Source organism: Podarcis raffonei, chromosome 1 (assembly GCF_027172205.1).
Source record: "Podarcis raffonei isolate rPodRaf1 chromosome 1, rPodRaf1.pri, whole genome shotgun sequence".
NCBI classification, from domain to species: domain Eukaryota; kingdom Metazoa; phylum Chordata; class Lepidosauria; order Squamata; family Lacertidae; genus Podarcis; species Podarcis raffonei.
Window position 1 is genome coordinate 14,109,605 of NC_070602.1, and position 25,174 is coordinate 14,134,778.

Genomic DNA, 25,174 nt, shown 5'->3' on the forward strand with positions numbered 1-25,174 from the left:
TGACTGAGCACGTTCTGGGGCTGTGCGTTACACTCCTGCCAACTCTGCAACCTGTACACCCCCATCACTGGTTTCAAGGCAGTATACACATGGCATTAGCCACAATCCATATCTATCTTGTCATTTCTTGTGAAATACTATATTTTGAGAGGGCTGCCTCTCTAGATTTTAAAGACTTTTCCCCCTTCTCGAAGCCCCAGAATTCTCTCAAGCAATCTGATGTGTGTGCCCCCCCACTTAATCTGAGAAGAAAGCTAATACCAGGTTTCTAATGCAGTACACAGCAAATCAGAAGATTGGTTTTAAAAATGATGCTTCTCTCTGAAATTCCCGATTATCTCATCTTTTGAAAAATGGTAGCCCCTGCTGGAATGTGAAACTTGATTTCTGTGTCTAGATTTCTGTGAAGAAGCTCCTGCCCTGAGTCATCTGCCGCTGAGCTATAGTGAGACACAGTAGCTCTGCAACAGAGCACTTTGCTTTGCTTGCAGAAGGTCTCAGGTCCAATAGTCGGCAACTGAAGTTAAAATAATATCTGATAGCAAGTCTGGGCAAGATTTCTGCCTGGTACCCTGCAAAGCTGTGCCACCACTGAATCCATGGCCTGACTTGCTATAAGGCAATTTCATATGTGGTTTGAGAACAGCTGTTTGTTTCATCATCACACATTCCTTCCTGAAAACACAAATTGATTCAATAGGCTAGTATGGGCACCGAGTCTGAAGTATTGCAATGCCCTTTGCTAAGCATTAGTTTCTTCTTTTTAAAAAATATATATAAGAAAATAGACTCTCTTTACTAAAAACAGTGAGCATAAGCTTGCATTCTTCAATTGTTATCTGTGTTGCTTGCAGCGATGTGTGCCTTTCCTCCCCATCTTGCCTCAGGGAAGCTCCCAAGTATCTAAAGAAAATCAGGAAAATATATTAGATAAATAGGTAGGTAGGTAGATAACTGTCTGAGTGCAAGTGGTTGACATTTCCTCTTTACAATGACAGCCACCCAAAATTACCCATTGCACTCCAGAGTTCTACCCTATCAATATCTTCTCAAACTGTATATAAAATCCTCTATTGCATTTGCAGTTCTTCCAAATTTTGTATCACATGCATATTTTACAAGTGTACTCTCTACTTTCTCACTGGCTAGTCATTAAAATTATTAAATAATGTTCAGGAGACATGAACCTCTGTGGGATTGAACTTTCTGTTTAATACTGCTCAACTGAATATTGCTATTCCTTTAAGATACATTTTATACATAAAACGTGGCTTTCTTGTTTTAAGCTTTTAAAAACGCAGCTATTAATTTGAAACACAAGCGATCTGCCCTTGAAACATGTGGGTGAGTAGAGAGGGGAGGTTGGGCTGCAGAATGACAGAAATCCAGTGCAAAAAAAATGAGCTGACAACTTTGTTGCTTCAGCAGACAGCAAACAGAATGATGTAATCCATTTATAAAGCACCATAGCGAGTCAGGATCATTGCCCATAGGTGTTTGCATACTGTTGAATATACAGAGATAAGTAGCAGAAATCATTTCAACATGCCCGTGAAGCAAGGAGAAACTTGCTTCACAGTATGGAGCCATGTTTCAAATAACTTAAGACATGGCCTGAAATTTCAAGGAGGAGGATTTCACAGCCTTCCTTGAGGAAAATCCACCCTGGGGCGGTTTCATATTCTCCAGAGCAGAACACCCCATTTGTCTCCAAGAGGGAGTCTTGGCCAGTCCAGCCTCCATGGCAAGCTTACCAGCATGATACTCTTGAGTCAAACCACCAGTCCCATTTGCACTTTACATAATCGGGATTACATAATCGGGGTGTGTGTGTGTGTGTGTGTGTATACCACAACCTTAGGTGTACGTGTGATGCAGCCTTTACAGACTAGTGCACACAAGGATTGTCCTCCCAAACGGGCAGTACTGTTAGTTTTGATGACAGTGATCTATTTTCCAAATCCTGAGATCCCCCGAATTGGTGCTTTCAAAGTTGACTGTATTTAGCCATCTGATTTGTGAGCATGCAAAACACCTTAGCCCACCAAGTAATGATAAAACAGATGGATATATGCTGCTATGAACTCAAACCAGAGGACTGTGGTCCCAACTCAGTCCATTTCCCAAACCAAACATTCCTCATGGAGCGAATGACCCACATGCACACCACCAAACATTGGTGGTGGTTGTTTCTCAAAGCGTAAGCCTTACCAAATTAGGCCTCCAGCTGACATAAAAAGTCCACGACTTTCATACGATTTGCAGCTCTTGCCTACAAGAAAAGGTTGCAATAGTAGTAAGTGCTGCTATGCCATCTGCACATAGGTGCTCATACACATGCACAAATCACACAGAGGCACCTAAACATGCTGCTCCCATATGCACCGTCTATACGCTTCACACTTCAACAAAAAGTCTCTGCTTCAGATCTCTTCAACACCTGAGGTCAAACTGGAATCTACTAACAGGGCCTTTTCAGGGGTGGCATATTCCTCTCCCAAGAAAAACTCACCAGGATTGGCCAATTGGAAAGTTTAGGAAAATAACAGAACTCTTTTCTTTTCATCAGGTTTACAGTGATAGGTTGGATGATTTCCAGAGTGCTGAAAATGGCTTGAAAAAGAGATCAGTGGTTTAGAAGATGGATCGCTAGAAACAGGTCTCTTTCTTTTTGAGCCTAGAAATCAAGTGGTTTTAATTTCTGCTGTTTTCCTTGCTTTCTATTAACTTTTATGGTTGTTTATCCATTAAGAGACTTTATGTGTATTTTATTGCATACTATGTAATTTTTTAATGGTGTACTAGAGAGTTCTTTCAGCTGAGTTGGCAGACTAGAAGTTCAAAAAACAGATAGCTAAATAAATAACTATACTGTACCACACAAACTCAATTGAGATTTTTCATTCCATTAAAGCTATGAGTAGACAGTAACTTTCTCCGTAGCCTACTGTCTATGTGATTTAGCACCAATCTAGAAGTATTAGAATCAGAGCCCTTTCCCCTGCGCACAAAAGCTGAGCAGGTACTTGCACAAAACCCTGAGCAATCACCCAGTTGCACACTTTCTTTCTTGCTGGCCCTGTTATTTCCCTAGAGGCCCTGCCATTTCGAAACATCAGCATAGGCACTGGAGCATGCCCTTGTGGTTCTGTTTACACCAGGGATGAAGAACCTCTGGACTGCAGACCAATCTTGGCCTGCCAGGGAGTCCATTTGGCACATGACATCATTTCCCCCAGACCACACTCACCCACCAACAGCAGCTGACAGCAGCTGATGGGTGGGAGGGCGGGGTTTAATCCTGCCTTGGCTATGCAATCCTGTTCCCAAGGAAGCGGGATTTTATCCTCACTCATCTGCTCACCATTAAAGGGCTGTGCGAAAGCGCCCTTTGAAGAAGCTTGCTCAGGGGAGCTACCTCCAAGAGGCTTTTGCAAAACCTTTAAGACAGCTCATGAGCTCCTGTTTGCTCAAAGCCTTTCCCAAGTCTCCCTGCTTCCACCATTAAGTTCCTGACAGCAGAGATGAGGGGGGAGGGGAAAGATCTGGAAAAGACTTCATGAGTCTCCTCCTCTAGTTCCTGATGTATCTCAAAAATTTTGAACTAATTCAATGAATTAATTAATCTGAATTAGTTCATTCCAGGCACTGCTTTAAGGGCTTAAAAGCACTTCCTCTTGTCCTGCTGCTCTTCCCTGGGGGAAAATGCTCTTTAGCACTTGTTTGGAACAAATGGCAATTCGGGTTTTCACCAAATTGCCATTTATTCCAATGTATTGCTAAAGTGTGAGTTTTCCCTCAGAAAAGAGTGAGGCAAGGGGGGGAAACTGCTTGGCCCCTTGCTTTCTAGACTGATGCTCTCCAGTTGCTTTGCTGACTGAGAGTCAGTGTGGTGTAGTGGTTAAGAGCGGTAGACTCGTAATCTGGTGAACCGGGTTCGTGTCTCCGCTCCTCCACATGCAGCTGCTGGGTGACCTTGGGCCAGTCACACTTCTTTGAAGTCTCTCAGCCCCACTCACCTCACAGAGTGTTTGTTGTGGGGGAGGAAGGGAAAGGAGAATGTTAGCCGCTTTGAGACTCCTTAGTAGTGATAGAGCGGGATATCAAATCCAAACTCTTCCTCTTCTTACTTTGGGCTGCAGCTGCCATGAGTCATGAGTGTTGTATTCAAAAGCACCTGGAGGATACTGGATTGGGGAAGGCTGACCTAGGCCTTCCAGAGCCTCCTGCTCCTGCAGCTCCACTGAATCCTGTGCAAAGCCATTTTAGAAACCTCTAAAGTTGTATTTGATGCGGGGCTCTTTGGAGATTTGCCTTAGAACCGAAGAGGTGTTTGATTTAACATACATATTGAACAGGACGTCCATCTGACATATTACAGTAATCACACACTTACCACGGCATATGGAGTGCACCCATCATAACCAGGATGGTTGAGATCCACACCAGCCAGATGCCAGGCCAGCAGTCCTTCAACATCTCCATTAAAAGCAAGACTGGCATGGGGAGAGGGAAGAATATATATTTTATCTTCCATGTTCAGAGCAGTACAATTTGCTTTCCAAATTTAAAACAGATTCAAACATGTGTTGCTGCCAAGGCTTTCAAACCAAACGACTTGTGAAGGAATGGGGCTTTTGAATGGGGACTGTTGTTCTGCAGACGGGCCTAGCGATCTCAAACACAGGATCCTCTCTATCCACAACTCTGTTGGAGGTAGCTTATCACCAAGGGGGCAAATAATATTTTTCAGTGCGTTCAGCACCCGAAACAGTTAATTACAAATTTTAAATCTCAGTTTAGACTGCAATTCTAAATATACCTTGAAGTCTAGTTTGACCCACAGGCAGTTTGACCCACACTCCTGCTTTTAAATCCATATCATTTACATTTGAGAAAACATGCTTAGGACTGAGACATCAACGTGAAATGACAAAGATGTTTTGATTTGGAGAAGTGTCTGCAATCTCACTCTTAGAACAAAAGTTTCCAGGATGAATTTATGGCAACAACATGATTCTACCTGATAAACAGTTCTGTATAGCTTGAAAGCTTGCCACTATTTTGTGACTTTGAGGTCAGCTCCTTGTGAACCAACATGGCTACCTTTGCTTTACATAGCATCAGTTTCCCACTCCAAAATGGAGTAGGAAAACTGGTTTGACATCCAGCTTTCTCTTCCCAGGACCCATTAACAATTCATAATGCATTTAGCCCAAAAAACATTGACCTAGAAACTCATTCAAAGCTCTACAGCAGGGCTGGGGAACCTGTGGCCCTCCAGATGTTGCTTAAATGCAACTACAATCCTCCCCAACCACTGGTCATGCTTGCTAGGCCTGATGGCATCCAATAACACCTGGAGGTTCCTCACCCCTACTTTATAGACTTTGCTTCATGTCACACCGTAACAGGACAATGTTGCATCCTGCGGTCCATATAATATACATATATTTACTAGAAACCTTCTCTCTCTGTCTTATATGTTGTCTTCTGTGCACTGGCAACAATGTACCTCCAAAAAGGATGACAAAGGAAAGGCTGGGGATGGCTGCCAGAAGAAGCAGGACAAGGTTACAAAAGCTCCAAACAGCTGAGCTAGCAACACTGTTGATGAATCAGGCGCATAAATGAATAGGAGTGTACAGGAAGAAGCTTTCAACAGGCCAGTTTCACCCAGTGGGTGTGCCCATGACCAAAGGGGAAAAGGCACAGGCAGTTTCATATTTCACAACAACACAAGATTCAGCTCATGACATGCAGTTTAAGTGGGATAGACGGCATTCAAATTGCTTCATTTTCATTTTTAAAAAGGACTTTAGAATTCACTGCCTGAACGCGGCATAACAGCAAATGTGCTACAAAAGCATGTTAACTTTAATTTCATGAAAGGTGAAAAGTAGGAGTTAGCAGCTCGAAGGCCTTTCTCCTCCCCAGACAAACCTGGCCTTCTGAGGGATGCCAGCCTAGAGGGCAAAAGAGGTGTCAATAAGCCCCGCTGGATCAGGCCAATGCCCAAAGGCCAATCTAGGCCAGCATAGTGTCCACATACACATTTTTAACAAATTCTATTTCATTTTTTTAATTCTTTGTGTCATTTTTTAAAGGCTTTTGCCCACTACAGAGATGGAGATACTGTTGTTGTTTGTTGTTTAGTCGTTCAGTCGTGTCCGACTCTTCGTGACCCCATGGACCAGAGCACGCCAGGCACTCCTGTCTTCCACTGCCTCCCGCAGTTTGGTCAAACTCATGCTGGTAGCTTCGAGAACACTGTCCAACCATCTCGTCCTCTGTTGTCCCCTTCTCCTTGTGCCCTCTTTCCCAACATGAGGTTCTTTTCCAGGGTGTCTTCTCTTCTCATGAGGTGGCCAAAGTATTGGAGTCTCAGCTTCGGGATCTGTCCTTCCAGTGAGCACTCAGGGCTGATTTCCTTAAGAATGGATAGGTTTGATCTTCTTGCAGTCCATGGGACTCTCAAGAGTCTCCTCCAGCACCATAATTCAAAAGCATCAATTCTTTGGCCATCAGCCTTCTTTATGGTCCAGCTCTCACTTCCATACATCACTACTGGGGAAACCATAGCTTTAACTATATGGACCTTTGTTGGCAAGGTGATGTCTCTGCTTTTTAAGATGCTGTCTAGGTTTGTCATTGCTTTTCTCCCAAGAAACACTGTACTTACATTTAAATGGGATATTGCCCTCCCTGATGCCTACCAAATGAAGACATCACAATTAAAAAGAATGGAATTGATTGGCACTGGCCATTTATTTAGCCAAACTACTCTCCTCGCAATTCATATATTGGGTTAATTATGCTCCTTGCATGGGAAAATTGCCTTTTAAGATTCCAGTCCTTTCCTTCATTATGAGTCAGGAGATTAAGCAAAACTCTTTCATCAGCTGCATCGCTAATCATGTCTTTTCCACCATCTTAGATATACACAAGATTTGTAATACGTTGAAAGTTTCATAAGTGCGCCTAATGAATAAGTCTTCAGTTGGATTTCATGTATTAAAATAAAGACTTGTTACTAAAACAACACTAAGTAAAACATTGAGAATGTAGTTTATGAAGCTGGGTTCATACATAAGCCTAAGATCCTTTTATAGCAAGGAGCAATATTTCCGGGTTTTAAAATGGCAAAACAAAAACAATTGTTTTAGCTCTGGTTGAGTTCAGAGGGCACACCAGCAAACTGATATGAGTGGCATGAATGGTAAGCCCCTTTAAGATGCAACTTGATAAAAAGCTGTTGGGGGTTAGGAAGGAACTTTTTCTTGCCACATTCAAAAGACAATTTTGTGTTCTTAACCTGCTTCCCACACTTCCATTTGCGCCTGTAAGGAAAGCATGGGAACATCAGTTGCAAAGGGACAGAAAAAATACCAAAAATTGCAACCAAATACGGAAAAGGGTGAGCCCCATCAGTGAAAGCCTGTGCAACGACTTCCACTTCCACAACAGGGCTTTCCCCCCTCCTCCGCTAGCACATCCCCCCCAAAAATGGTTCAGGGGAGTGTTGGGAGAACCCCCAGAAGTGTGTGGAAGGAGGAGAGCAAGAATAATTCCTTCTGGCAAGCTGAAATGCTTGTCCTTATGGAAGGATCGACAGAGCAGGATGTTGAAGTCCTCTCAAAAGCTTGGAGCTTTAAATAATAATAATAATAATAATAATAATAATAATAAATAATAATAATAATAATAATAATAATAATAATAATAATAATAATTTATTATTTATACCGTGCCCATCTGGTTGAGTTTCCCAATAATAATAATAATAATAATTATTATTATTATTATTATTATTATTTATTATTTATACCGTGCCCATCTGGTTGAGTTTCCCCAGCCACTCTGGGCGGCTTCCAATCAAGTGTTAAAAACAATACAGCATTAAATATTAAAAACTTCCCTAAGCAGGGCTGCCTTCAGATGTCTTTTAAAAAGAAGATAGCTGCTTATTTCTTTCACATCTGAAGGGAGGGCGTTCCACAGGGCGGGCGCCACTACCGAGAAGGCCCTCTGTCTGGTTCCCTGTAACCTCACTTCTTGCAGCGAGGGAACTGCCAGAAGGCCCTCGGCGCCGGACCTCAGTGTCCGGGCTGGACGATGGGGGTGGAGACGCTCCTTCAGGTATACTGGACCGAGGCCGTTTAGGGCTTTAAAGGTCAGCACCGCACTTTGAATTGTGCTCGGAAACGTACTGGGAGCCAATGCAGATCTCTCAGGACCGGTGTTATGTGGTCCCGGCGGCCGCTCCCAGTCACCAGTCTAGCTGCCGCATTCTGGATTAGCTGTAGTTTCCGGGTCAGCTTCAAAGGTAGCCCCACATAGAGCGCATGGCAGTAGTCCAAGCGGGAGATAACCAGAGCATGCACCACTCTGGAGAGACAGTCTGCGGGCAGGTAGGGTCTCAGCTCCAGATGGAGCTGGTAGACAGCCGCCCTGGACACAGAATTGACCAGCGCCTCCATGGACAGCTGTGAGTCCAAAATGACTCCCAGGCTGCGCACCTGGTCCTTCAGAGGCACAGTTACCCCATTCAGGACCACTCAACTTAAGTTCTACTCAGCATAGACCCACTGGAGTTAATTAACCTAAGTTAATCATATCCACTAACTTCAGTGGATTTTCAGTGAATAGGGCTAGTCAGGGGTTGCCTCTGCTTGCCATTGGCTCTAAACTTCTGCCTTCCACCCCACCAGTTCCCAATGAGCACCAGCCACCAGCACCACTGCTAGCATCTCTGCAGTGTAATTCATAAAGCTGAATGTTCAATAGACTCCTTAAAAACTTTGTCCTTCTCCATTTCATTCTGATCACTATGATCAGCCTTGGCAAGGCAAGGCAAAGCAAGGCAGACAGGCATTGTCAGCAGACACCCCCTCCAGTTGTGAAACTATCTCCCAAAACTGGAAAGGCTCTTGGGGCATAAGCTAAAGGGAGTCCCAGCTAACAAAACGTCAAGGCAAGTTAAGCAGATGTTCAAGGAGAGGGTAAGTGAAACCAATTTATTTAATTAAAACACTAATAAAGACATAGGGAGCCAGATTTTGTAAGAAATTATAGCTCAGTGGCTAAATTCTAGGAGTAGGAAGCCTGTAGAAGCCTAGTTAGTGTTCAGTACTACACCAAAAGCAACAGTGAGTGATTTATATCACCTGAAACATCAAGCCTCTTGGCGGTTGGGGGGGGCGGCAATCTCTCACATCTGTCTCTAGTCTAAGAATACCAAATGAATAAAAGTAATTCAAAAGGCCACACACAAATGACACAACCCAAATTGAGATTCAATATGACCTTAACAGATTGGAAAACTGGGCGCAACAAAATAAATTTCAATAGGGACAAATGCAAGGTTCTGCACTTAGGCAAGAAGAACCAGCTGCACAAATGTACGATGCAGGACACCTGGCTTACTAGCAGTACATGTGAAAAGAATCTAGGGGTCTTGGAGGACCACAAGCTTAACATAGTCAACAGTGCAATGCAGCAGCAGCAAAAAACAAAAACAAAAAAGGTTAATGCTATTCTAGGCTGCATCAACAGAAGTATAGCGTCCAGATCAAGGGACGTCATAGTACCACCCTATTCTGCCTTCGTCAGATCACACCTGGAATACTGTGTCCAATTCTGGGCACCACAATTTAAGAAGCTGGAACATGTGCAGAGGAGGGCAACCAAGATGAACAACAGACTAGAAACCAAGCCTTATGAGGAACAGTTGAAGGAGCTGTGGATAGCCTGGATAAGAAGAGACTAAGAGGAGGAGATATATGATAGCCATCTTCAAGAAGGGCCGTCACATGAATCAAGCTTGTTTTCTCACGATCTGGAGAGTAGGGCTCAAACCAATGGTTTCAAGTTACAAGAAAGGAGATTCCAGTTAAACACCAGGAAGAGCTTTTTGATAGGAAGAGCTATTCGGCAGAGGAATGGACTACCTTGGGAGGTGGTAGACTTGGTGTTTCATTGTAAGTTTTTAAGCAGAGGTTGGATGCCCATGTGTCTTGAATGCTTTAGATGAGATTCCTACATTTCAGAGGGTTGGACTAGATGACTCCCTTCCAACTATGATTCTATGAAATATTGTGTTGGCATCCATCTGTCTCCAAAATGTGCATCGTAAGACATGACTGTGCAACTTGTGACCTCCAAAATGTACATCGTAAGACATGACTATGCAACTTGTGACCTGCAAAGCCTAACACAGCCTACAAGAAGAAGAGGAGGAGGAGTTTGGATTTGATATCCCGCTCTATCACTACCCAAAGGAGTCTCCAAGCAGCTAACATTCTCCTTTCCCTTCATCCCCCACAACAAACACTCTGTGAGGTGAGTGGGGCTGAGAGACTTCAGAGAAGTGTGACTAGCCCAAGGTCACCCAGCAGCTGCATGTGGAGGAGCGGGGAAGCGAACCCGGTTCACTAGATTACGAGACTACCGCTCTTAACCACTGCACCACACTGGCTCTCAAGCCTAGTATGGGCATCAAGGGCTAAAAAATTGGTGGGGGCAGGGGTTCTGCCCATCTAAGAATGCAAAATTGAATGGGTTGTCAAGCACCTTGCAAACCACAATACATGACAGGCGATGTGGTAGGTTGCAAGTTGCACAGGCCCATCCTAAGAGGCAAAGGCGCCTCTTCTCATCTCCCCACCATCACTGCCGCCCTGAAGCTGTTGTATATCCTTTTACCTGAACTCCTCACAAGGAGCATATTAAGCCTCTGTGGGAGATTGAGATGTTTATAGCTGAAAAGTGTCACCCAGATAGTGAAGAGATTATGCTTCTCTGTTGGTGAAGAGCCTTGATAAGCAGGGTAGTGATTTCGAGTGAGAGGAAGATAATTCTGCCTCAAGCACATTCAAGGATACGGTTCCTATTAGCTGGCCTGGCCATGCCTCTTTATGCAGTCTCCGTAACCGCTGGGACAGATGACAGATTAAGATCATAAAAACCCCACTCCATATTTTATTTCTCCAGAAGGATAATCAGGTATTAGAGGCATGGTCAAAGTTCTGTCAGAATCATAATTTTTCCCGACAGCTGTGATCAGAATTGAACAGCATTTTAGCCTGGAGATGGGCTATGATAACAGGCTTGAAGGAAAGCATCCTTGGATTTCATTAACTGGCATTTTGATATATAGGAGGGGGGCAGAGATAGAAAGAAAAAGGGAATTTGGTTGCTTCTTTCCCCCTCCCTCCAACAGCCCCTTGCATTTTTCCCTCTTTGGGGCAGCAACCAAATATGAAAGAGTCAAGGCCCACCTCATTTTTTACTAGTTACAGTAACAGAGATGTCGATCAAACATAATCTCCGGTCAAATAAGAACTTGCAGAGTCATTTTTAGAATGGATTGGTATATTTGTGTTATATATTTTTCTGTGATATGAAACCTGGTTATTCAAGAAAGAGCTCCAAAAATCCACTCCAATCTTTAAAAATAGTTAATTTTTAAAAGAAGCCATGGAGAAACAACAAAATATATGAACTGAAAAACCAGTCAGGGCTAACAAAACACCTTGGTACAAAATTGCATCATACGTGGATTTTTTTTTCTGGTTGTTCTTGAAAGTCTCAAAGCATTTTGTATGGCCAACCAGTTTAACAAGTCCTTCAGAGGGCAGAAGAAGCTAAGAGTAGGGTCAATTTATTTGTGAAAAAAAACATAAGGGGAGTGGGTTAACTGCCTCCTTTAATAATCCTGGCAGGTGGGTAAGATTTGACATAGCAGATTCCAAGCCTGACTCCACAACATTCTGATTAACTGTGGCTTATATACAATATTTTCACTCCCCCTTCCTCTCAACCTTTCAGTCAATCACAAAATGAGGAGAGTTTGGTTAACAATTAAAGGTAAAGGTAAAGGTACCCCTGCCCGTACGGGCCAGTCTTGACAGACTCTAGGGTTGTGCGCCCATCTCACTCAAGAGGCCGAGGGCCAGCGCTGTCCGCAGACACTTCCGGGTCACGTGGCCAGCGTGACAAAGCTGCATCTGGCGAGCCAGTGCAGCACATGGAAACGCCGTTTACCTTCCCGCCAGTAAGCGGTCCCTATTTATCTACTTGCACCCGGGGGTGCTTTCGAACTGCTAGGTTGGCAGGCGCTGGGACCGAGCAACGGGAGCGCACCCCGCCGTGGGGATTCGAACCGCCAACCTTTCGATCGGCAAGCCCTAGGTGCTGAGGCTTTTACCCACAGCGCCACCCGCATCCCTTGGTTAACAATTACTTCCCTTTAATTGCCAGAATCCTAGAATGAACTTTTGACCCTCATGTGCACAACATCTGGTACAAAACTTCCTAAACAAAACATCTACCCTTGAACTTTTAACTTTCCTGTGAACATTTGACACTCCAATGCTTGAGAGCCTTAAAAGCAAAACAGCAACCATTTTGCAAACCAAATTTTATGACAAAAACCAAACTCGAAATGGCTGAAATTTGTATTCCCTTACAAACCAGTTTTAATAGTTAACCAACTATCCTTAATCATTCCACTGCCATCTTTATACAATGGTGAACAAAGTCCTGGTTTACATACCTGTTATTCTCTTGATGACTACAGTAGTAAGCAATGACATGGCATGTGCTGTGTGAACGGGCAATCGCAGATATAAAATCTGTAGTGGTTAGAATGCAGGACTAGGACCTGCCAGACCAGAGTTTGAATCTCGAATAAACCTTGACGCTCATGGGGGTGACCTTGGGCCAGTCGGTGCCTCTCAACCAAGCCCTACCTCACAGGGTTGTTGTGGGAATATAAATGTAATAAATAAAGAACTTTCAAATCACTTCATTCAGCTGCTGGTCATCAAATGTACAGTAAATGAGCCTAGACAAATCAAGTGATGTCATTCCATGTGTCAACTAGTTTATAGAGACAGTGCAATGTCATCTGAAGACATTTAAAAATGACTTTTCCATACCTGCAGAGTTCTGTTCCAACATTCACGAGCTCTTGGCTTGAAAGGTGAGCTCCCGTTGTGCGTAGCAAGCGGATCACATCGTAGTGCCTTTAAGAAAGTGGACGAACTTATTTTTAACTACAACAGTACCTTAATAGAAATATCTGTAGCATGCTAACATGGAAACAACTCTTTGATAAACTGGATCTAAGAACCATTTCCCATATTGATTTTTCTCTTCAGAAGGGGACCTGTAAGTCATACTGATGACAAATAACATGATATAGGAAAGATTTGTATCAATGCCTACTTGTCAATCAAACTCAGGCATGTTTGTGAATTTGTGGTCAGTGCAACATACCCATCATTCAGTCGTAAGTAAACACAAACCGTGCCAAATCTTCTCCAAGTGTAATATTTAGCTGTATCAAGTGTTAAATTCCAAACACTCTGTCTCCAGCAGAGGGTGGCCAATGGGATGGCCCTGGAAAACTCATAGATCAAGATGGAGATAGCTATCCCTTCACAAAATTCTTCCCAGTCTGTGAGTCAAGTGGGCATTTTCAGGGAGTAAAAGAAAAAGAAAGGGAAACTTTTTGCTACAACACTCCTAGTTGGCATATGGCTGCACCAACACTCAGATTTAAGGGCCAGTGGTCTTAAACATGGGACACACAGAGTTGACCATAACTTAATTCCCTTTTTCATGGTTCCCTATAAATCAAAACAGCCCTTTGCTCAGTGGAGCAGCCATGTAGAGATTTGGTGGCGGCTGTGCTAGAACAGGATCAGCGTCAGCAGTGGCTGTGCCCAGTACACAAGATGGGCCCAACTCCCCGGGGAAAGAGAACAAGGAATCCTCTTGCACAATTACTGTGTTATATCCTATGCCTGTGTGTAAGCACATTACAATATCACATTCAGACTTTTCAAGAGGCAAAAAGGCTTTAAACTACCCTGATGCCTAACCAAGAAATTCAGAAGTAGCATGTAGGATCTGTGAGCTGGTAACTGCTCCCTATTGTTTACTTCAAGGGAAATGACACATACAAACTTGCATAAGGGCTGGCAGATATGACCAAGATAGTACATTATCACATATGAAGAATAAGACTTTCCAAAAAGTCTTTTTCTTCTTCTTTTCTTTTTGCTTCTGTCGATAAGTGGAAAATAAATATTAAATCATACTACCAAGCAATTTCCCTTCTCTGAAAAAAATGATTTCGCAATAATTCATTCCATGAGATATATTATTAACTGCTACTGCAATTATAGACCTCATTCATTTGCTCGTTATCTTAAATATTTCATCACAAGGGTTCTTGAGACACAGCAACATCATCAAGTACATTTTTCTCCCTTTCAGGTAGCAACAAGTGCTGTGTTCCACAATGCAACATAACCCAAGCAACTCTGAGCTGCAGGGTTATATATACATACATACATACATACATACATACATACATACATACATACATACAATTCCCCATCCAACTAAAAGATAAACACCAAAACAGACTAAAAATCACATCACTTTAAGAACAAAAAGTCCGAGAAAACAAAACCGGCCTGGCCTGGCATTGAAAAGCCTCAAACATAGGCCCCAGGCAGAACTCCTTGGGGAGATTATTAGAGGAGGTGGGGGCTACCACTAAAAAGACCTATCTCCTTGCTGGCACACTCTGCACTTCTCTTGGAGAAAGTAAGAAAGAAGTGCCTCAGGTGACAATCATAAAGGCAAGGCAGGTTCTAATGGAAGGAGCTAACCTTGGTTGTATTGTGGTCCTGAGCTACATCAGGCTTCATAAGCCAAAATGAGCACTATGAATTGAACCTGAAAACAAATGGCAGCCAGTTAGCATTTATGACATAAATGCTTTGTTGTTGTTGTTGTTTAGTCGTTTAGTCGTGTCCGACTCTTCGTGACCCCATGGACCAGAGCACGCCAGGCACCTCTGTCCTCCACTACCTCCCGCAGTTTGGTCAAACTCATGCTGGTAACCTCGAAAACACTATCCAACCATCTCGTCCTCTGTCGCCCCCTTCTCCTTGTGCCCTCCATCTTTCCCAGCATCAGTGTCTTCTCCAGGGAGTCTTCTCTTCTCATGAGGTGGCCAAAGTACTGGAGCCTCAGCTGCTAGGAGCCTTTTTAAAATAATGGAGCCTATTTAACCCACCCTACTGATTTAAATCAGACTTAAGCAAAGTTAGCTTGTTCTAGACAATCAAAATTTCCCAGCCTCAACTTTTCAGTTGTGATATGAGATTGCAAGTGACTAGTCTGGAAACTCCTAAGCTTATACCAATGGCAAATACTCTGCCTGGATGGGAGGTTTGTGGAAACAACCCTGAGAAGAGTGAGAGCTAATAAATAAAGACTGGCCTACCTATGCACATATGGAACTGCTTTATACCAAATCAGACCATTGGCCTATCAAGCCCACTACTGTCAACTTTCAGGCAGCAGCTTTCCAAGGTTTCTGGCAGAGGTTTCTCTCAGTCTTACTATCTGCAATCAGAGGCAGTATGCTCCGGAATACCACTTTCTGGAAACTGGAGGGGAGAGTGCTATTGCACACAGGTCTTGCTTGTGGGATTCCCATGGCCACTGTGAGATCAGGATGCTGAACTAGATTGACCACATACCTGGTGCAGCGGGCTCTACTTATGTTCTAACTGGAGATGCCAGGGATTGAACCAGGAACCACTCTACTAAATAATAATAATAATAAATTTTATTTATACCCCGCCCTCCCCAGCCAAGGCCAGGCTCAGGGCGGCTAACAACCAACAATAAAAAAATTGAATGAATACAACTTAAAAACAAGATTAAAATACAACATTAAAACATTAAAATGCAGCCTCATCACAGGAGGAGAAAGGAAAAAAGAAAGAGGGGGAGGGAATCAAATTGACTCCAAGCCAAAAGCCAGGCGGAACAACTCTGCGGAAAGAAATCAGATCCTGCAAGGCCCTGGTCTCATGAGGCAGAGCGTTCCACCAGGCCAGAGCCAGTGTTGAAAAAGCCCTGGTTCTGGTTGAGGCTAATCTAACTTCCTTAGGCCCCGGGACCTCTAGGGTGTTGCTATTTATGGACCTTAAGGTCCTCCGTGGGGCATACCGGGAAAGGCGGTCCCATAGGTACAAGGGTCCTAGGCCATGAAGGGCTTTAAAGGTCAAAACCACTTAAATCTGACCCTGTACTCCACTGGGAGCCAGTGCAGATGGAAAAGCACTGGGTGAATATGCTCCCATGGCAGAGACCCCGTGAGGAGCCTCGCTGCAGCATTCTGCACCCACTGGAGTTTCTGGGTCAGCTTCAAGGGCAGCCCCACGTAGAAAGAATTACAGTAGTCAAGCCTGGAGGTGACCGTCGCAGGGATCCCTGTGGACAGATCAGGGTGGGAAAGGTAAGGGAGCATCTGCTTGATGCGACGAAGGGGGAAAGCACTCTATACTTGCTAAGCATGTTTCTAGTTAAGCATGATTCTAGTTATTGTGCTATGATCAGAATCGGAGGGCATAAGACTTCCTAAGACATCTTTTAATCCAGCAAATGCTTTTAAATGGTTTTTCATGGCCCCACCTGCACTGGGCCTGAAGAATCTGAGTGACGCATTACAGAGATGGGGGGGAGGGGGGTCACAAGCACATTTCCCACCTACCACTTAAAGAAATGCAGCTCTAACCCACTCCAAAACCTGAATGGCTTCATTCCTTTGGCTCCTTGGTTCTCCTGCAAAAAGCAATGAACTGACCTATCACGCCCCAGACAGAACAGACTTCAAAAGGTGGACGCACCACATAACATATCAGAGTCTTCGAGGACTAGGATTGTAAAGAGCCAGGACAAAACAGGGCTCTCATTCCTCAGTTGGAAATCTGGGAAGATTGCAACACTGCATGTCCCATGCCTGTGCATGCTGCCTCTTACGCATAACCCACACCCCATAATATGTATCAGGTATACACTTAGTTCCCACAATTTTCTTTCATTTGTTATGAGGAAATGGTTTGTGGAAAATTGGACTATATATGTATATTGGACTAATAAATAGCTACAATTTAGTATAGTATAATATATATATATATATATATATATATATATTAGTATAATATATATATATTTATATATATAAATATATATAGTATATATATAATATAATATATTATAATATTAGATGCAATAGCACACATTTGCAAGCCTGCACTGTACCATGCATACAATGTTCCAACATTTCAAACTTTGTGAACCGGCCTTTGGCATTATATACTGTTAAATATCTTCTTCTGAATTGGTTCCACTGTCATGCTTCCAGTTGGATGCAGTTGTTCCTAAACTGCTGTCAGATCTCATCAGGACACTAAGAAATTGTTTGTGGAAAAATGCACTTACTTCATTCCACGGGACTGTTTATATAAATACTTCAAGATATGCTTCAGAACTGATTGCTCTAGGGCTTCAGAGAGTAAATACTTTGAGAGCAACTTTGTAGTTATCACTACAGCTATATGGATGATGTCATATTAGAGGCAAAGAATACTACAGTGCCTTGGAGAAAAGCAGTATCTCGGACATTACAATATAGCCAGGGCTTATTTTTTTTATCTAACTGGCTCCATGTCATGCTTGGAATATTTACATATAAGCAGGTATTGCTTCAGGAGAGAGAGCTGGACTGCAATAACCACCAAGTTTTTTCCTCCAATATTGCATACTGCACCTCCAGTTATATGTTCTTGTATTGGTAAGTGTTAAAATATTATTAAAGCTTGATTTCCCCTTTTTTGTACAATTAATTCCACAATCTAGTTCCAACTGCAAGAGTAGCATCTAACTGATTCTATAGGTTTTCAACCATCAAATTCCACCTTAAGCTTAGCAGTAAAGTTAGCTGGCAGAGTAGGCCAGAAGCTATCATTACAGTCTTTGCAAACTGACAAATGATTCAGGTCCTTCTCTCAACCTGACAGCAGCATAAGCTTGAACTAAAACCCGGCTTCATTCTCTTCCAACCTGCCTTTCAGCAGCATTAAAAAGATCAAGAGTCCCCAGTAGGAGTTTCTTATGGGAGTGGTAAAGCTTAAGAATTTGAATAACAAACTTATGTGAAATTCCTCAGGCAGTGACTGGGTGTGGTTTAACCACACACACACACACACACACACACACACACACACACACACAAAGACAGAGAGAGAGAGAGCGCTGTTTGCAGGAATATTTTGCATAGGTGTGCTGGACAAGGGCCATCTCTGTTCAGCAGTAAGTCTGTTTAACTTGGTCCTAGAGAATTTTAAGAGATTCTTGGCAAATTTTCCTGTATCTGAACAGCTTGGCTAGCTAACAAGATTGTCATAACGCCTATTAAGAAAGCATGCCAACTGACTTTGGTTGCAATTCTATACATCCTATTACCTGGGTGTATAGGACTGATTTCAAAGGTACTTGCTTCATAAGTTGTATAGGTTTGCACTGTTAATGACCCATCTGCAATGCAAAATACACGTCAAGAGTGTGGAGATCTGGCCAGAAGAACTACTATGGCACCAAAGACTTCTTAAAGTCTTAAGGAGAAAAGTTTGCTTCCTATGAATCCTGTAGTTATGGGGAATATGCAACTGATAAGCTTGGTAGCCTAAAATGTAGCTATTTATTATGAGTGAGTTTTTAGATTTCCTCCAAACACTTGGCATATCTGTGTACCAAGTAAAGTTTGCAAAGATGTAGTTATTTCTTATAACTGATTCTCATAGATGCATGTATCTGCAGAATTTTAAACTTCGTGGCAAGAATTAGAAGGAGGATCAAATGCATGATATACTAGAGGAAGGATTGGGGAACAGATTCTGGGGGACACGGAAAGGGACAGAAGATGAGCAGAGTGCAGTGAGCCACTCAAAGCCCCCAAGAGAGGTCCTATATTTAGAGATACTTCTTGCATTTTTCTAAAATACTTCCAGGAAAGCCTGAAAGAGGCATCTTGAAAGAAGAGAATACCTGTAGTCTGCATATGATACTAGACAGTAAATACCACACATATAAACATTTTTATATACATTCAACATATTTTCAGGAACATAGTAGTATTTTTAACCCTGACGGACGTTCAGCGAAAGAGATATTTAACCTACTCAATAGTCAGAGGTTTTCCTCCAACCAAGAACAGATTTGGATGTTCCAAGGTTGTCAAGTGCAACAGGAAGTACTTCACGCTTCCTGTTCGTTCACAACACTGTCCCATTGGACATGCTTCTATCTTTATTTCCTGAGATATAAGCATCTTCCAGGTGCAAGGACATCCTATGCATCCCCAGGACAGGGCAGATACAAAAAATTATTCTGGGAAAGGCAGTGCTACAGAGGAAGAGGAAGTGTGAGGCACTTCTTCTTCCTGTTCACAATATCCACAGGGTACAAGTCTACTCGGGCAAAGTAATCTAAGCTGCTTGCTGCTGCAGCTGTAGCTGCTCAACAAGAGAGTTACTGCCACATCTGCAGCCTGACCAGCCACAGCAGCTGCAGAGGGAAGCAGATTGGGCCTGATGCCTGTGCCAACATCAGCCTCCAATCCCAATCCCAGCCGCTGCCAGCTGTGAGGGCAGCTGGATCCCAGGCTGGCTCATCCCCAATCCACCCTTGGGATGGCCCATTTCTGGGCTTGGGGGGTTTTCTGATTGCCAGTGCTTTTTTTCTGGGGGGTACACAGGGGTGAATCTAATGGGAGAAGAAACTAAAACATTTTTTAAAAAATTGTTTCTTTTCTAGCACGGTGAATCGTCAGTTCCATTGAATAGCATGGTGAATCGTCAGTTCCGTTGCTACCCCCGATGGCAGCCTCATTTCCTGTCATGGTGTTTCCTAAATCTCAGATGGAATGAGAGTACCCCTAAACATTTTTTAAGAAAAAAAGCACTGTAAATTGCACTTAAGAAATAAATACCTGAACTTTATGGCATTCAGCAGTGGAGTAGCTCCAAATCGGTCTTTGGCATAGACAGTTGCCCCAGACTTCAGCAGATGTCTGACTATCTCCAAATTACCTTCACAAGATGCAACGTGAAGAGGTGTGCGACCATCATAATCCTCAGAGCTCAAGTTGCCACCCTGTCACAATTTTAGTTAAAGGAGTGTATTTAAATAATAATAATTCATCCATCTAACAAAGGTCTCAGCAACATGCCCAGTTTATCATTTCCCACTTTCCCAGCCAAGAAACTGGCTTTCTTACTATTTTTAATATGAACTCTTGAGTTAATGGAGACCACTCTCTTGAGGCTTCTTTCTGTGGGCCAATCCAGGACAGCTGAGGCACACAGCAATTATCAGGTTGAAAAGCCCCCATCGGGGACCTTATAATGGGAATGGCTAACCTTTTCAGTTTGAGAGCCACATTGACCCATCATCAACCCTTCAGAGGCTGCATGGTACGGCTACAGTGTAAAAATGGCTGCGGCTGCATTTTGATGGTTTTGAGAGAATCACAAAAGCTTTTGGCATCACAGAGTTATGGCAGGTGACCCACAGGAATGGCAAAAAACCCCTATTTTTTAATTAATTGTTTTTAACAGGCAAATTTGGGCAGGGAGTGGTAGCCACACACAAAAACCATTAGCACCGCAGTACTTATTGGAGAAGTCAGTAAAGGGGGGGGGCAGGATTCAACTAACTAGTCTCATCCGTAGAAGCCCTGCACAAGGACTTCCATTTACCCAACAGAGCAACAGCCCCTTCCTCCCCCTGTGCTCCCCCCCCCCATTGGCTTGGGGAGGTCAGGAGAAGCCACTGAACAGCAGCAGGGGAAGAGGAAATCGTTCCATCTTGCAACTCAAAATGCTTGCCCAATCAAAAGCATGTGATGTTGAATTCCTTCCAGTTAGTTAAAAAAATTGGGGTGGTATTCAACTACCTTTTACTCAGTACAGATCCAAGGAAATCAGTGGATCTAACTTTAATTTCCATGGACTTCCTTTAAGTAAAAGTTGAATACCACCCTTACATTATTACTAAAAATAAATAAATAAATGGACAAATTTGGGGAGGCACAAAAACATAAAGCACCACAGTATCAGACCTACAGGAGCAGTCAGTATAAGAATATAATTCATTTGTCATGTTTAGTGAAGAAGGTATTATGCAGGCTTAGGCTGCACACCTAAGGGCATGTAAGCCTCATTGATTGGTACAGGACCTACTTCTGAACAAATAAACAAAGGACTAGACTTTTTTTAAAAAAAAAAAAACCACAATCCTGATACCATAAGCGATGGTTGCTTCCCCTTTGAAAATACAAAGGCCAGCAGTCATTCTGATCCAGTGGCGTAGCGTGGGGGGTGCCAGGGGTGCCGGCCGCACCGGGCGCAACATCTGGGGGGGGGCGCGAGTCCAGAGGGCCCAGCCGCGTCGTGCCCTCGGCCGGCCCCTATTGTCAGAGCGGCCGGCCAGCCTCCGCCTGCTCCTACCTTGCCCACCCGAGGACTGCGGCAGCGCCCGCCCCCGTGGCCACCTACCCTCGCCTCGCCCATTGGCTTGCCTCCCTCGGCCCCGCCTCTCTCCGATGGCCGCGGGGGTGTCCTGCTCGGCGCCGGTGCCTTTTTTCAGGAGGTAGGGAGGCTGGACGGGGAGGTGGGGTCGTAAGCGGGCAGAGAAGGAGGGGAGCTTGTAGCCAAAAGGGCTGCGCCGGCCGGCAAAGGGCCGGGGAAAGTTTGGAGAGGAGAAACGCACCATCATGATTTCCCAGTGGAAGCGGCAGGATTAGGGATGGCGAAGCGTAATTACGCACGAATTTCGCTGGGTGAGAGCTTCGGGGATCGATCGGCGGAAATGGGAATCAATTGGAATATGAGAAAGAGAGAGAGAGAGGGACCATCATTCATAGGCATAGATTTGTAGGGTTAGGGGGCGCAAATCCACGGGTTAGGGGGCGCAAATTACTTGCCTTGCCCCGGGTTAGGGGGCGCAAATTACTTGCCTTGCCCCGGGTGCTGACAACCCACGCTACGCCACTGTTCTGATCTGACTCTAGCTCTAATCTACGGTGATTGTTTTTCCCTGCTGAAAGACTACCCAGGGTTTTTAATTTCCCCCTCATAACTATAGAGCCTGAATGTCATAAGAGTTATATACGCATCCACAACAAAAATGCATTTGAGATGACCATAGCTTGTGAGGCTTTCTCCTGTTCAGGGTGCAAATGATCATATGAAATACACTATAAAAAAAGAGGGTCTTACCATATTCTGTAAGGCTTTTAGGGCATCGATGTCACCATTTTTTGCCGCTGCGCAAGCCAAAGGAGGAGTCAAAGCATCTCTAACAGCTGCTAGCTCCTGAGAAATTAAAATAGCCTAGTTTAACACACATCTACACATTGCCCATAATCCCATCCCATCGTGCCTGGATATAATAGCGTGGCTTGCTTGTGTGAAGTTATCTACAGATGCTTGTTCTGCATGGACCTTGTGAAGCGCACCTGGTCTTCAGTTCTGATACAAAGCAATCCAGGATGTATGAATTGTTGAGGGAAGGGGGCTGAAGTTGCTTTAAAGTGCTTTGTGCTCCCAGGAAATTTATCAAACAAACTGCATAAATGTCCAGCATTCTATACTCAACAATCCCCTTTGCTAAAGAACATAAGAAGAGTCATACTGGAGCAGGTCAAAGGCTATCTAGCCCAGCATCTTGCCCAAATGCCTATGGGTAGCCTGCAAGCAGGACATACAGGCAATAGTACTCTTCCCACTTGTGATTCCCCAAAATACTATTGAGAACCATCCTGCATCCAAGAATGAAGGTAGAGCACAGTCATCATGACAAGTAGCCAATGACAGCCTTAACATCCTCCATTACTTAGTCAAAACCTCTTTTAAAGAAGTATTTCTTTCTTCTGTCTGTCCTGTAGCTGCCAACAATCAGCTTTATTAGATGGTCCCAGGTGCTAGTTATTATGCAATGGGCTTTCTGCTTTAACAGGTGTCATTTGAGCAAGTACCTCCTTGCAGCTGATAAACAGGTATTTTGCAATCTCTTGAATAAACTTGCTATCTTTGAGGGTGATCTGGGTTCCAATGGGCACAACAGTCATCTCTCCTCTCAGATTCTCCTTCACCATCTTAAGGGGGAAAAAGAAGCAAGTGAGCAGGCTAGGAACCAAGTCAGAGGTGAATGTGTGTGCGTCTTTGGTCTGGAGGGGAAGGGTTGTAGCAGCAGGTCCTGCTCCCAACCTCTACACCTTTGGTTGTCCATCTGCATAACTGACAGTCTTTACTTTAAATAATTTTCCAGTGTAGAAGACAGACAGGTAATTAAAAAGATCTCAGATATAGTAAAAATGAAACAAAGACATTATGTATGCAACTTTAACATGAGCCCGGTTTAATGTAACACGAGAACCAGGTCCTTGGATCATGTAAAAATATCTTCAAAATGCTGGATTTTTTAAAAAATGTTTGAAGTGGGATTGGAAAACCTCTAGAAAGTACAGTGGTACCTCAGGTTAAGTACTTAGTTCGTTCTGGAGGTCCGTTCTTAACCTGAAACTGTGCTTAAACTGAAGCACCACTTTAGCTAATGGGGCCTCCTGCTGCCACCGCGCCGCTGGAGCCCAATTTCTGTTCTTATCCTGAAGCAAAGTTCTTAAGCACTATTTCTGGGTTAGCGGGGTGTGTAACCTGAAGCGTATGTAACCTGAAGTGTAATTAATTTATATATATATATATACACACACACACACACACACACACACGCATGCACACACGGGTTTTGTTACAATACCAAAGGCCATGGGACTTCAGTTACTCAGCCTAGAAGTCATATTAGAGATTGGATACTGTGAAGTTGGGAAAGGGTATGAGCAGTTGTTGAAGATCCCCAAAGAATCCATGTATTTTATTAGGCTGCTGAGGATGAACTTTTTGAGACCCCCTAGTCCTCCCCTCACAGAACTACAATTTTCTGGGATATTTGGGAGAGGAAAGGGCAGAAAAAAGTTCTGATGCTATGCAAGAGAAGAGCTTCCAGAAATTTAAAAAAAATTGAAGAACTGTAGCACTTGTGTGCACATAAATGATTTCATTGAATTGTGGCCTAGCTCTTCTGCAATGTAGAATTGCTTCATAATTACAGAGAAAAAGAGAGAGTCTGGGAATATAGATGACTGTGATAACTATCTGGAAACATGGCTGTGCAAAGTTAAAGAAAGGAGTGTTGTGGGAAGGAAGGCTGCCCTCAACTTTAGCATTGTTTAGGCATGTCTTAAAAAGAAAAGTAGTGAAAGAAAACACTGTAGGTGTGGGAGCGTTTCACTGATCTTTTCCATGGGAGGTGAGACTCTGATTTGATGTACAGGGGCATTCCCCCGTATGGTAGAACAACAAGCAGTTTCTCTCCTTCCCCTCTCCATGAACCAGATGTGATGGTTCTTCAGCTACAGTTCGGTCCCTGGTTATTGTGACGTACAAAAATAAGCAAACTATTTACATATGTTTAATTTTTGCAGTTTAATCTTACATATAGACAGCAGTCCTTTGAACCTAGTTGGGATGGAGTGGGAAGTTTGTGGGCTCTGACCAAAAGAAATGCCCTTCTTAACCAGAGGTTGGATGGCCATCTGTCAGGGATGCTCTAGCTGAGATTCCTGCATTGAAGGGAGTTGGACTACATGATCCTTGAGATCCCTTTCCAACTCAACAATACTAGGATTAACCAGACCAAAGGACCATCTAGTCCAGGCCTATGTGTGTCAAGGGGAAGGAAAGCTCAGAAAGCCACAACTTGAGAAAAGGACTACTAGACTTTTTAAAAAAAATCAGAAGTCAAAGATATTTTACCTCTCTCTTCTCGGCCAAGGTACCAGGTTTGCTCAGGACATAGGCCAGCTTGGTAAGAGCAGCTTCGGGTGTCATATCTCCTCCTGGAATTACACCTGCGTCCATAAGGGTCTGTAGTCAATAAAGAAAAGGTGGTTTGATGAGTGTGCTGTTTTGTAAGACATGCATATTGAAAAATGGTATCCACTAGTACAGGGAAGGGTACCCAGTTTCCCCTAACTCTCTATACCTCTGCATCATATCCCATAATTCTGATGTGTCCCGTTTCACCACCGGAAGCAGAATGGGAACATGGCATGGCACCCTGCTGCTGCCGCCGCCACCTGCCTTCCTTTACCTGGGTTGCGTGGCAGTGCCCGGTGAGATATTGCAATTTTCTGCTGAGGGTTGGGGGGGAACAGGAGCAGGGGGTTGCAGTGGTATGC

The 25,174-nt window shown here is 43.6% G+C and overlaps 1 protein-coding gene across 2 annotated transcripts in view; it reads right to left on the reverse strand.

Moving 5' to 3' along the window:
• Positions 1 to 769: 769 nt before the first annotated feature.
• ASPG (asparaginase) overlaps positions 770 to 25,174 on the reverse strand; it is a 59,666-nt gene continuing 35,261 nt past the window's right edge. For both annotated transcript variants that reach the window (XM_053362646.1, XM_053362725.1), the window contains exons 9-15: positions 24,750 to 24,860; positions 22,913 to 23,032; positions 22,155 to 22,250; positions 19,865 to 20,028; positions 12,942 to 13,028; positions 4,397 to 4,496; positions 770 to 2,272 (exon numbers count right to left, since the gene is read on the reverse strand). In XM_053362646.1, the coding sequence (XP_053218621.1) occupies positions 2,216 to 2,272; positions 4,397 to 4,496; positions 12,942 to 13,028; positions 19,865 to 20,028; positions 22,155 to 22,250; positions 22,913 to 23,032; positions 24,750 to 24,860 (735 nt within the window). In that variant the 3' untranslated portion in view covers positions 770 to 2,215. The remainder of the gene's footprint in view (positions 2,273 to 4,396; positions 4,497 to 12,941; positions 13,029 to 19,864; positions 20,029 to 22,154; positions 22,251 to 22,912; positions 23,033 to 24,749; positions 24,861 to 25,174) is intronic.